This window comes from Buteo buteo, chromosome 24 (assembly GCF_964188355.1).
Source record: "Buteo buteo chromosome 24, bButBut1.hap1.1, whole genome shotgun sequence".
NCBI classification, from domain to species: Eukaryota; Metazoa; Chordata; class Aves; order Accipitriformes; family Accipitridae; genus Buteo; species Buteo buteo.
Window position 1 is genome coordinate 9,810,235 of NC_134194.1, and position 13,609 is coordinate 9,823,843.

Here is a 13,609-nt window from a genome sequence, read left to right on the forward strand (position 1 = left end):
AGTTTACATCTAAAGGATCCTAAACCCGTCCCTCAGAATGGCATTCCAGGCAATAGATTTTTGTGCGTGTTTTAAGTGAAAGATATTAAAATACAGAATAAATGATTCAAGAGCTCTTACAGATGGAAATTTGGGAAAAAGAAAGCACCAAACACTATAGGTAAGTTCTTCTGAAATCAAACTAAGGGGAAAAAAAACCCAAGCCCTATATATAAAATTCCAAAAGGGATTTCAAAAGTAATTTATCCATTGCATTCCTGAGGGATAGAATAAAGTTTATGATATTTTCAATAAAATATGATCTTATAGTAAGTGGCTCAGGGTTTGCAATCTTATTTGTGCACTTGCAACCATTGTAAATTCTTTGCAACTGGGATTTTGAGCCAAATCCTTAGCTGGCATTGCCTGTCACAGCTCCATGATTTATGCCAGCTCCTTATCTTCTTCTATGGGTCTGTTTAGATGCATATGAAAATTAACACTATTACAACTAATAACAATGGCTACAACATAAAATATTGTCCCCAATCCTAAAACCATATAGGGACACACAGATTTCCCACTGAAGCTGATCAATCCTGTGCAGAAACTCAAACTTTTGAATGTTTCTAGAAATAGGATTCCAGAAGAATAATGGGTCAAGGGTAATAACAGCAAGGTAGGTCTCAAACCTGTGAAAATCATACATATAAGCAGCTGTTGCTATACATGCACCTTTCTAGGGAAGAACTCGAGGAAACAATCCTAGTGAGGTCAGTTTTATTTGAGTAAATCTACATTTAGTTTTCCCCCCCTCAGGTTTCCGAAACTGTTGATGCAACATATTTTGAATTACTTAACAGTGTCTTCCTACCTACCTCCTAAACAGAAAGTTTGATTTACTACAAAGAGACCACATTGGTGTGGTTCTCTGGTGTCGTTAGCAGAAGAAACTATAAAAGGAATCCCCAAAAGAAACTGTTTCCAGTCTCAGGAAATGCAGAAAAAAAAGTGGTTACTCTCATGTATCTGTCTTACTCATAGTGCATCTGTAAGAAGCAGCACACACTTACTGCCCAATTCTTTAAATGCAAAATCTCATTAATACAGGAATATTGAACATACACTGCACTAACAAAATATTAATCCCCCTAATTATTAACAGAGAAAAAATACACCTTGAATATTGTGTGCCACAGTTACATACTTGGATCGCTACAGAGCACTTACATATTTACAAGTTCTACTCATATTTTTTAATCTAAAAAAATACTACACTCTCCTCATTTTGATTTTGAAATGACTGGGATATGTTCAAGTTAAAGCACATGCTAAAACTAATTTGTGGAGAAATCATAAAATTAGGGGGAGGGGAGAGCCAAAGTATATGTGAAATGGGTACTGAGACATCCTAAAACACAGACCATAGCAGAGGGAAAGGCACACTACAGTTTAATAAATGATTAATGAGGTGCTGACACATTAATGTAAGCACAGGGACAACCAGGCCTGCCAAATCTCAAACCTTTCCAAATTTTGTCAACAAAACACAGTTTTAATTTGGGACAGGCAAACATGGAAAATGATTTTGAGCTTTAGCTTTAGCCCTTCATAGATTTTGCATTTAAATCCTTTATCAACACCAGGGGAGACAGAAGTATGAAAGAAACACATCAGTTTACAACTTTCTTCAATGAAGTTGGCACTATCAACTGCATTAACGTATCACAGCTCTGTGAATTATTCTGCCTGCCATTAAATAGTCCAGTTTGTGAATACTTTGGAGCTTAGTTTAAAAAAAAAAGAAAAAATTCAGAGACCAAGAGCCTGGAGATCAAGCTATTTATCCTGTTTAGCACTCGGCCTGTTTATTTGTTATAGTACCTCACCTAATATATCAAAATTAAGCATTGTATGACTCCTCATTTTTAACCACAGCCCATTAAGCTTTGCTAACTGATTAAGACACAGCATGTTCCTTGTGCTTTCAATTTTCTCCAACGTATGGTGAGGGTTCTGATATTTTTGCGATGTCCCCAACATCCAGTGGCAAAGACAGAGAAAATCTGATTATGATTTCCAGGTTTGAAGTTTGTCACTAGTGTTAAACCTGTAACTCAGTGCTTGCTGCTCTTCTGAAAGCTACGCAGAAATGGCTTCAGCAACATCTTTATTTTCATCACCACTTGGTGACCTCTTCCTACAATGTGTTGCTTGCTTTCTTCTAGTAACTAAAAATCACTTTCGGTTTAACAAGACACTTAGTAAGGTGCTTAAATTAAAGCACATAAGTACAATACATTCAGTAATTTTGCTCACGTGCTCGAGGACAGGCTGGGCGCTTAATTACCTTGTTGAATTGGGCCGCAACTCTCACTGCTATTTTTCAGCCCTTTTTTTTGGCCTTTCCCTTCTCTGGGGATGGAGCCTTGCATGTCCAAATTCCATTATCTGGGATTCGTGAAGTATCATCTCTGTCTCATATGCAAATTTGCAATAAGACACAAGTGGCTTCAATTCAAACATGAGTGGCAGCGTCCCATGGAGGCAAACTAGCAGCCTAGGCCGAGTAAGAGGTTGTGGTAACAGAATCAAACAGCATGGCAATTTCTAAGTGACTTTCAAGGGTTTCATAATAAATGAATGTTTGGGGTTTTATGCAGTGACTCAGTCTGAAAAGTTTCCTCTAAATTAAAACTTGACATGTGTCAGTTTGCAAGCAGTTGTGCTAAAACAAGAGTACAACAAGATAACTAGGGCACCTGGGTTTCATTAATTACAATAACATACAAAACTGTTTAGGTTGTACGAATGAGTTTTTAGTGCTACAAAATAAAATCTGGGCAGAGTTCACCCGTGATACCATCTACTTGGTATTATTATTACCACCCTAACTGGGGCACTACCGCCAGTCCTACCAAGATTGTCGACTGATTGTGATGAAGAATGCAAAACCAAATGGAGCATCTGCTCCATGGGGTTTCTAGAATAAAAAGGCAAGGTTGGAAAAAGGTGACAATATATGATATCACCAAGGGCACCAATTTTGTGCAATCGGGCTGATGAAACACAGAGATGAAACGATTTTCTCAAGGACAAGCAGGGAGTCTGTAGCACAGTTGAACATTCAACTCAACTGCCTTGAGTCCCTGCATCGTACTATACTTTTCTCCTCTCTGGCTGTCTCCTTCTGCTAATAGAGACACAACTGACACAGCCAGGGCCAGCACTGCTCCAGCACACACTTTTGCTGGCATTCGACACCGCTTCAGTTGTCACGTGCCTGGACATCTCAGACATGCAGAGAAATGTATTTCCTTCCAGGCCCACAACTGCTTTTATGTTAGGCTTATCACTCCACTACATTTGCATGCGAAGTTCAGGATAAAACTTCCTAATTAATTTCTATATGTGAGTCCGAATGAAGTTTCACACACAGGTCGCCTGAATCAACACACACTCTGCCTCTTCCCTGTACTTTCTTAACCTCTCTCATACCATATGATAATCAGACAATTCCCTGATGCAGGATAAAAAACCTAAAAACTGCTAAGAAAGGAAAGTTACCGGAGGGCTGGTCCTTAGATAGCACAAGACTTGTGCCCCTGGCCCTTCACTGTTTCTCCCACCAAAACCATAATCTGTGTTCTAATAACTCCTAGCAATTTGGGGGGACTGAAGAATGAAAGACCGTGGCCAAAAGATGACAAATCTCTGGGCAGCTTAACAGTCCAGCACAGATAGGGGAATGAAGTAAAGCAAGGGAAAGTCTCCATTTTTTATTTGTAAAACAAGTATGCTACTCTTTTAAAAGTATCTGGAAATACCTTACTTTCATGGATTTTAACCAGAACTTTGACATAACTGTTAGGGACCTTATAAGCCACTGGCAACATTTCAAACATAGCTGATAGCAAACCCTTCGCTGATTTCACAGGGGCCCAGATTTCACTTGGTTCCTGTACAACGTTGTCTCAAACATCTAGGTGCATCATATCATTGAGATACTATGTATATGCTTGGTCCTTTTCACCCTAAGAAATGATAAATGAAGCCTGGACTCTGTAGAGTCTGGCTGTTTTATTTTAAGAAGTATATTGCTAAGAGCAACAAGTTCAAAATTTAAAAGAAAAAAAAAAAGAAAAAGAAAAGAAAAGAAACAAAAGCAGCTATTGTAAAACAATAAACCCGGGCACTTAACAGAATGCTGCAAGCTTCAATACCACCCTGTATTATAGTATGAGTGGTTCACTTGGCTGAAAGTGATTAATTTCTTGAAAATGCTAAGGTCACACTAATTGACATGACCTGTGTAATTAAGCAGTCTCTGTTTACACACGGAAAGCTCAACTGCTGTGAAGCTGGGTTTGTATGACAGAATGTCTTTACAAGTCAAGAGATCAACAACCTTTCCTATGTCCTACCTACTCGCCGACACAGGCTCCTGATTGCTGTTCTGAGAGAACATGCAAAGGCATTACCATATGAAAATCAGCCTCGAGCCTGGACGAGCACAAACCCAGCAGAGTGTACATGTTGTGAAGCAAGCTCTGACAGGCCCCAGGGGTGACTGCTTGGCCTAAATCCCTGTGCTAGTGAGAGTCCTTTTTCCACTTTCTCTTTCAGTGACAATCACAGGAGAAACGTGATGGAGGGAGCAGTGCGGGGTGAGAAGCTGAGGGCTCTGCCATGCTACTGCTAGCTCTTATACGGATTAATTTAATCACTGTGGCCACATCTTCTCACTTCTGCACTTCTATGCTCAGAGGGGCAAATAACACCCTTCTGCCTTCCAGTGTTGTTGCAATTAAGCAGTTCAACAAAAGACATATGTTCTACATATAAATAATATCGCCATTTACATAGCATTTAGCACTTTTATTTAAGTGTGACAATGCTGGAAAAGAAGCAAACCAGGTCCTCCGCTACTTCAGAAAGCAGCCATCTTTTGGAGTTGTCTTCCTCCAGAGACCCAGGTAGTCTATGGGACAAATCTCCTATTTCTTCCTCAAAACCCTGAGGCAAAACCCCACTGACTGACTCTATCATGTTTTCTCCTTGGGCCACATACACTCCTCCTCAAAAGAGAAGGTCCTTTGGCTCTCTACCCCACATTTTTATGCAGCACATACTCAGGTAATGCATTATTGGCACAGCCAAAGGACCACATCTTCAGTAAAAGGGTTGGAGCAACTATTTCTCAGCATTGCCACCACACCACTCTGCTGCCAGCACTGCAGAAGGCAAGTGCAGAGCATCTTCCCAAGGGACAGTGCTGTACTGGATCCCAAAAGTAGTTGTAGACATAGGTGTAGCAAAAAAAAAATCTCCTTGGCCATCTGAAGCTGTATTGATACCACAGTTCCCAAGCCCCGCTGCCACATGCTGCAACAGCGGCAAAATACCAGCCCAAAGCATGCCAAGAAAGATACACCCAATGGTAGTTTTTTCCAAGTGCTGACTACAGGGCTAGAACTTCAGCCCATTGATGCATGTTTGAGTCTTTAGCACTGCTGAAGAATAACTGCTGAAGTGTAGCCACGAGCCTGATTTTATTAATTGCTTTTATACCCTTCTCTGCCCCTTCCAATAAACATGGTGCTCACTTAGTGTTTACATGAAGGCAAATAGTTCCCCAGGCAGAAGAGAATATCTCAGAGCAGGGTAGCCCCATAACCTAAAACAACAGTGAGGTCATTTTGATTTTTCCTTTTCATGCTTTCACTTCCCGTGGAGATGACATTATCTTCAAGAGTTCTGTTGTCCAGAGCAAGAAAACCCAACTACTTCCTGCCAATTCTACTGTGACAAGAAGTCCTCAGGCAATATTCTGTGACCTTATGTTTTTAGCATCTTCTAGTGAATTACTAGGTTAGTTTGGGTCAAAGTACTTCTGTCCCTAACAGCTGCTGATTTTTAAAGGAGGAAGCGTGTCCGACTGACCTGGAATCGACGCATGTCTCGAGGGTTTCCTGCATTTTTTAGGCAATTTTGGTTACATTTGAGGAAAAATTTCAAGAAGAACCTGTGGAGAAAGAGAAACGGACATTAATGTCTTATAAACGGTGCGTAGTAGTACTATGTAACATCTGCATATTTGGTCCAACAAAGCCTAATTTACATTAGTATTCCCTACTCAGATAAATCATCCCACTGACCATCCAAAGAAGGAGCAGAGCTTGCATGGGCCCCAATCCAGCAAAACGTGTAAGCACGTCCTAATATTTAAGCATTAAATTAATAGATCTGTTGTGTCAGAGCCCTTAAAGTTTATAGAGTCAGTCCCTCTATCACGCTCAATGGCCAGCCTTGCTGTGCCATCCATAGCAGCAAGGAAGTAAGAGACACATATTTCAGCACAGCAAAAAGAGGACAGAAAAATGCCAGCCAAGAAAATTCCCTTTTGTACAAATGGGGTTTTGTTTTACAAGTTCGCTGTCGTGTGCAAATTTTTATTTAATACAAAAACACTGAAAATGTTCCGTACAGTTGAAATCTCCCTTCCACAGTTAAACCCAGTTTGTGCATAAAATTAATGCTCAAATAAGGATTAGTGGGAGACCAAAACCCAGAGAGGAGAAGGGGGGAAGTCTTGGTTAAAAGACTGACTTCACGGAAAAATGAAATATTTTCAATGCAGTCTATTTCCTGACCATACACAGTTCACTGAAGTAGCTATATGACCCTGACATATATCTCTAAGAAAAGACATTGCATTTTACAAAGCCAAAGAAAAAAGCAAACATTTCACTGAAAATATTTCCTTCAGTGTTATGCATCAGTGGACTGTAAACTCATAAAGACAAGTCAATGAATAATAGTGGGTCTCAGATTCCAGGCTTCCTCCCCGAGAGCCAAAGTTTATCAATCTTTTGTCCAAAATAAACTACAGACTAAGGTCTACTAAAGCTCAGCCGTGCAAAATTTAATCCTACAGCAAGTTTAAAACCTAGCGCAACCAGACAGAGCGGCATTACACTTGCAATAACCATCAGTTGACTAAGCAGAAGCTAATCTGACCTGTTTCCACATACAAAAGCAGGGCGGGGAATTGTTTGATCCTGGTTTACTTTAAATCAGAAAGTTAACTTTTGCAAGCATCCATCTTTTAGCACCCAAACTGAATGCTAGGTCAGCAGAATTTGCACACACTGCCACCAAGAAAGGCAAAACTGCAGGGTAAACAGCTTCGGAAAATCCCTTTTTGATGAGCAGCATTCTTTGCTCTGCTCTAGTTGTGATGCCACCCCTCAACAAGGCACGTTTTGGTGCTTGTTCCTCCATGCCAAGAAAATCATACTAGGCAAATGGCTGCAAGGACAAATTGAAACTACAAGGGACTGTTTTCATTAAAGAAAAGTAAGGTAATGAGGAGGATTACAAAGTGTGATGCTTGGGATTATCAAGGACTGGATCTCCTGACCCAGGAAGTCCCTTCTAGACCTGTGCTCCTAAATAAGAGCAAGCAATCAACATAAAATAAACAGCCGCCACACTTGAACAGGGGTTTCAAGACACTGTGTTTGTTTACACTAAAATAAAGAGCAGTGTAAGCCATTACATTTTCTCATCAAGCAGGTTCTGATATTCAATAACAGAAAGTTGGTGCTATTTGTTGTACATGTGTGTGTCTTTTTAAGCCTCTAATGGCCAGCTGTGACAGCCTGACTCAGATTGTGTAGAAGGAGCTGTCAGCACAAATCTTGGCATCTCGAATCCAGACAACTGCTTGCCACCAGGCGAGGGTTTGTACTCGTGCCAGAATGGATTTTGAGAGACAAGCAAATAGGGCATTAATTCCGCCAAAGAAAAACGAAAAGCGGGGAGAGTTCAGGATCTTACACTTCAGATGATGGCTTTCCTGTCAACAGCTCGTCATTTAGCTCATGAGCTATGAAGGGCACGGACATCAGATCCCTCTTGCCCTAAGCTGGCCCTGTCATGCAAAGTGCTGGCAGGATCCGGAGACCACCCCTCCGTGCGAGATTGCTTGCTGAAATAAAAAGCCTGGCCATCTGTTGGGAGGCAAAGACATCCCTGTCAGCTGGTGCCTACAGCCTTGAACAGGTCCTTATGTGGCAAAACCTCTCAGAGCCACTTACTCTTTGGGGAGAAGCCGGTGCTGCCCCGGGTCTGGCGGTGGATTTTTGGTGGCTTCGCCAAGCACCGAACGCGGCAGCTGCCCGCCCGGTCTGCCGCAGCCCTGGAGCAACACCTTGGCCCCAGGGGGAGCTGGGACATGGAAGAGTTAAAAATATCTGCTCTGAAAGGCAGCATCAGCCATGCAAACGTGGGAAGCGCCTTCCCAGTCTGGCTTTGCACAGCATGCGTGAGCGCCCGGGCAATGGGGGTTGGTGGCTTGAGTCAAGGGCCCCAGAAGAGATGGAAAGCTCTTTGTGAAGCTCTCCGGAGAAACTCTCGGCCTTCCCTTCCCTTACAAAGTCTGAGGTCACTTTGAGCTCAAAGGCTTGGAAAAATCACTATGAAACACAAGAGTTGGCTTTCGGGGTCTGCAAAGTCAAACCCAAAGTTTTGAAGTCTAACTCCGTTTGCACTGTGCTATCTCCCCCAAATTCTGCAGAAGTTTCATCAAAATGAACTGCAGAAGAAATGAAGCTTATCTATTTAAACCTACCAAAAACTTCAGGCAAGCAAACAAAACTTCCTTTGAATTAAATCAACTCCAGAAAAAAATTAACTTAAAAAAAATAACACTATTTTCAGAGGAACTTTCAAGACCCCAAGCTTACACAGCCAAGTTCGCTCACTGCATTTTAAGTAAAAAGTCGCCAGTTTACTGAGCACATTCTGCCAAGCGCCGTATTTTTATTCCACTGAAAGACAAAACAAACTATAGGCTGCACTTTGTTTTGGAACACACCAGAGCTGGAGTCCCCCCGGCTATGCGAAAGCATCCCACACTCATCTAGGCGAGAGCCGAGCGGCTCCCGAGCTGGCACAGCACGTGCCGGCTGACGGTCTCCCCCCGCTTTGGCAGGAAGGCGGATGGGAACAGATTAAGACAAGGGTAGAGTGGAGCAGTTTGTTTCACGGGGTTCAGCCCAGGCTCTCGGTTCCTGCTTTAAACCGCTTGTTCAGGTGCCTTCTTCACCTCGAGTCCAGTCCTGCCAGCCTTGCTCATTAGCAACACTTCACTCTGCAAATACTTCAGATTTAGATTGACAGGATGGGTCCAGGAGAAGTGCCAACAGAGCTGAGCTCTTTGTAAGCATAAACCTCCATCCCCATTTGTTTGCATCTAACTTCTTCACAGTGGGTTATTTTTTTCAGCTCTAACTTTCTCCGCGTTTGGCAGGGCTGTATAGCATTAATACTAACCACAGAGGATATATAGCATTAATACTAACCACTGGGGTCTGAAATTCATTCCCAAGATGAAAAAAATGTGCAAAACACAGGAGTGTCAATAAAATCTTCAACTTTAACTCTCTCTCCAAGCTTACGTGATTGCTCAACACCAGGTCTTCTGCCACACAAGACTCAGTCATCAATTATACTTATTGCTACCACTGAAGGTTTTCTTCTTTGCATGAATCACACACAAAACATATTTTCTGACTCCCTTCCTGACTACTAACATCCCTGGTGTGAAGAGCATTTGTGCATATGGAGCAGAGAAACACAAGCCAGCTCCACACGAGTCAGCTCAAGTCCAGAAACATGCAAACTTTTACAAAGCGCTTGGATTTACTGACTTACATTGCTATTAAATCAAAGGAGGACTCCGTGCTTCACCCCCTATCCCACAGAGACATGGTTGGAGGGTATGGGAGTGCAGTTTTGGAGAAAACCCGTTAGTTTTAGATTACATTTAGGTGTGCTAAGATGCAGCTCAGTGCAGGCAAAAACTACTCAAAGAGTGAAGCTGCTGAGCAGTTAATCCATGCCATGGCACTGTACTACTACAAATCTCTAAGTAACTGCAAGGACCAATGTAGAAATACAACCTTCAGTTAAATAAAAACCTCCAGCCTGAATCAGGCCGCAAATTAACTTGAACTTCTGTCTGCCAGGCAGAAGCTCTAACAAATGGGTTACTGGCTCTTCTGGGAGTGTTCTCTCCTTTTCTCACAACTCGATAGAAAACTCCTTTCTGGAGATGAAGATTTTTTTTCTAACAAAACTGCTGCATTCCCCAAAAGATTTTGGTGTCTCTCACCATTACCCTCTACTCTCTGCTAGTGAGGGACTCTTACCCCAGCCCAGTCTGAGCTCCCTGGTTGCCCCCGCTGCCTTCCCACACTGCTACTTCTAACTCCTGACACCGGCTCCCTCCTCACTCCTGCTCCTTCCATCCTCGGATTCCCTCATTCACCTGAAGGATCTAGCGAGCACGCTACCAGCTGGAGGTCGCTCCACTTGTCTAAAATACTGGCTGCCATTCATCACTGGCCATCTTGTCCTTCACACTGCTAACCCTTTGGGTTTGTGCAATACGTCCCCAGCAGCGTCCCACTCTTTGTCCCTGCTAACTACCAGTCATTTAAAATAAATAAATACAAAGCAGAAATGAAAATACTAGCAATAAAGAAGCAAAGGGATTTTGCCCTCCTATTTTTCTTGTCACTACAAATTAATACCAGTGTTTATTAAAAATAAGAGTTAAATTAAAGAAAGCAAGCTCTGACATGATCTAGGTTGGCTCTTCTGTCACTCCTCTGAAGGAAATTTAAAGAAACTCAAGCATGAAGGCTTAGCAGTAGGATTTTCTTGCCATTGCCACAATAAATATGTCTGTGGAAGGAGAAAAAAATAGTTGGAAGGAAGACCTGCTGCATTCCTGATGCTGAAGAAAAGCTTGTTTGTTCCCAATACATTGGAGAAGTTGTTCAAGAACAGTTCATCCATGTGAAAATACGACAGCTGTCATGCTGCCAAGGTCAGCCAGACCAGTGGCTATCCAGAAAGCGAGTGCTGGTTATACAACTTAAACCTGGCTAGGGCAAACAAACTTGACAAAATGCCTTTTCTGAGGTATAAACGCATTTGATAGAAGAGGACAACTTTAGACTCCTGGCTGAAACACAGCAGTAAGTATATGTGGGTTTGCAAAATTAGCAAAACAAAAATACATGGGCCGGTCCAATAATTAGCAACCGACCCTCAGATAAAAGGATTGCACGCCCATTCTGTATGGCATACCAATTCAGCAAAGTACTAAGTATGTGCATAAATTTAAATACACAAGCAGTACTGATGGAGACAAAGGTACTACTCACATACTCCAGTACCTCACAGAACCAGCTCTGCTGTCAGCCCATGTCCTTTCTTTGCTTGTCCTCCCAGCAAAAGAGGATGCTGAGGATGTGATACTACAAATACAGTTGTCTCAAACAATATCTGATGGGTATTTTTTTTTTCTGGTGAAAACTTGGCATATTAAGAAGTACTGAAGCCAATACAGGGCTGAGTCCGCAGGTCACCAAGAGGCAGACAGTGCACGCACTTCAGCTGTTTCATTTGCTTCTTCAGGGTTTTCTAGGCTCTTTTCACACACTTCTCATTCTCTCTGTCAGTAACTGCACCTACTGGTAACTAGATTTAGTTAGCAATTTGCCATTAAAATAAAAATATAGAGAAAATGCATCGTTTAATGCAACTTCATTTGGAAAAGTAAATAATCAAAATGTAGAAATATCCCTTTAGAAATTTCAGGACAAAGCTAATTTTTTTCCCTTTCAAGTCGACTCTTCTAATCAAAACTCCTATTTTACAATGGAAAATTCCCAACTTTTTAAAAATTAAGCTAAAATAAAGCATTTCTTTTTTCTTGAACAATAACTTCTTTAAATTTTCCAACATTTTTAAACTTTTCTTGAAGGGAGCACTTTTTAATTCCATTTTGCCCAAGAAAAATTGTCAGAATAATGGAATTTCCTACATTACAGAAAATCTGAACTTAGCCGAGTTCTACTAATAACTGCAGAAAACCAGGTCAAAAAATTCTTTGGCATTTAAGGTATGAAGACTGCCATTTACTAACAAGTCTATTGTTGCAGTATTTTATTTTGGGGTGGTTGTTGGGTTTTTTTTTCCTCACAGACCTTTTCACATACAACTAACTGGTCGTGTCAGCTACCCTATTCACAAAAGAAAAACTGAGACTTACACTGATATTTACCAACATGAGGCTGTGCGTGGAAATCAAATATAGGCATGCAGAAAACCTCCTATTACCCACATGTTCACAGCTGGATTTTACTTGGCTCTTTAGTCAATAAACAGCAGTAGCTACCTTTTGTGGCATTTTTACAACAGGAAATTTATTCTGCAGAAGAGAAATTAAACACCAGATACAGCCATCTAACTCTCTTCTAAACATAACCTTCCTGAGTTGTCAAACATCCTAATTAAGAAAAAAAAAAAATCCCAAATCTGCTCTCTCTGGATTCAGTGTTCTTACTGATTTAAAATGGAAGCAGAATCAGACCTACATTTTGCATTTATGGGATGCTAAACAATTCGCTGTGTTAAAAACAAAAAAAAAAAGCCAAGCCAAAACCAAAAGCCTGGGAAATCATTTATTTTACTAGAAAATATATATCTTCCTCCCGAACAGCAGAAAAGGTCCAAGAAAGGCAACATGACACGGAGAATAAGCCTCAAGCAGTCAGAGTCTATTGACTGAGATTCTTCAGGCAATGCCATAATAATAGAAACAGAATAGTCTACATTATTTTTGTGAACTTGCTCTGACTCCTGGAGCTAGCATTGCCAGGGTTTGCAGTTGTCAATACAGTAAATATTCAGCTCAGCACAGCAAAGAGCTGAGGAGGCACCCACATAATCACCAAAGGTAGGAAGGTAGGACTGCCCAAAACTGCCTTAAATTACTCATTGCTCGCTTCAGCAAGTGTTCCCAGTCACTTTTCTTCAGGTCTGTGTGTTCTGCACAGTGAAGCACAGCATATCAATTTTTCATCTTGCATCTTCTGGACTTCTCTAGCTCTCTGATACTGAGTTATAATGCATCAGAGAAATTTAGAGTAGTTTGGGAAAGTGTGTTTGGCATTTTCTCCCATGAGTGAGTTAAAATCCCAGAGAGACCGTTTTGGTTTCTTCTTCCAGACTTTTAATAAGAAAAGAAAGGGATAACACCACCAAAAAACAACATCACAAAACAGAATTAAAAATAGTCCAGAAGCAGGTTTGAGTGCTCAGTTTTCTGTAATTTAATTTTGCCCCCAAGTCTGACTTTTTAATATTTTTTTTTCTTAAAGTAGTGAAAATCAGAATTTTCTTATATCTCCTTACTTGTGCCCAGCTCTATTATCTAAAATTTTTATTAAATTTGAAATGCAGCTACCTTCCTATCACAAAAAAAAGTTGGAAGGAGTTTATGCCATCTGTGTACAGATTGTACACAGTGTATTTGGTTTATGACAGCTAGATGCAAGATAACTGAACATACCACATCCTTTACATTCTATTGACACAAACACCATTGCGAGATAAGCAGTGGAGTGCACGTGCACCCATGCCTCACACGCTGCTCCAGTTGTTAGCTTACATAGCACAGAAGCCTCCCAGCTCTGTCTTTCTTTGCATGCTTCAAATCACAGACTATTCTTTACGAGCTGATGGGCCAGTGTTTTAGCTGCAATTTTGA

The 13,609-nt window shown here is 41.2% G+C and overlaps 1 protein-coding gene across 8 annotated transcripts in view; it reads right to left on the bottom strand.

Moving 5' to 3' along the window:
• EBF1 (EBF transcription factor 1) overlaps positions 1-13,609 on the bottom strand; it is a 284,251-nt gene that overhangs the window by 101,019 nt on the left and 169,623 nt on the right. For all 8 annotated transcript variants that reach the window (XM_075056932.1, XM_075056931.1, XM_075056930.1 and 5 more), the window contains exon 7: positions 5,923-6,004. In XM_075056932.1, coding sequence (XP_074913033.1) covers positions 5,923-6,004 — 82 coding nt within the window. The remainder of the gene's footprint in view (positions 1-5,922; positions 6,005-13,609) is intronic.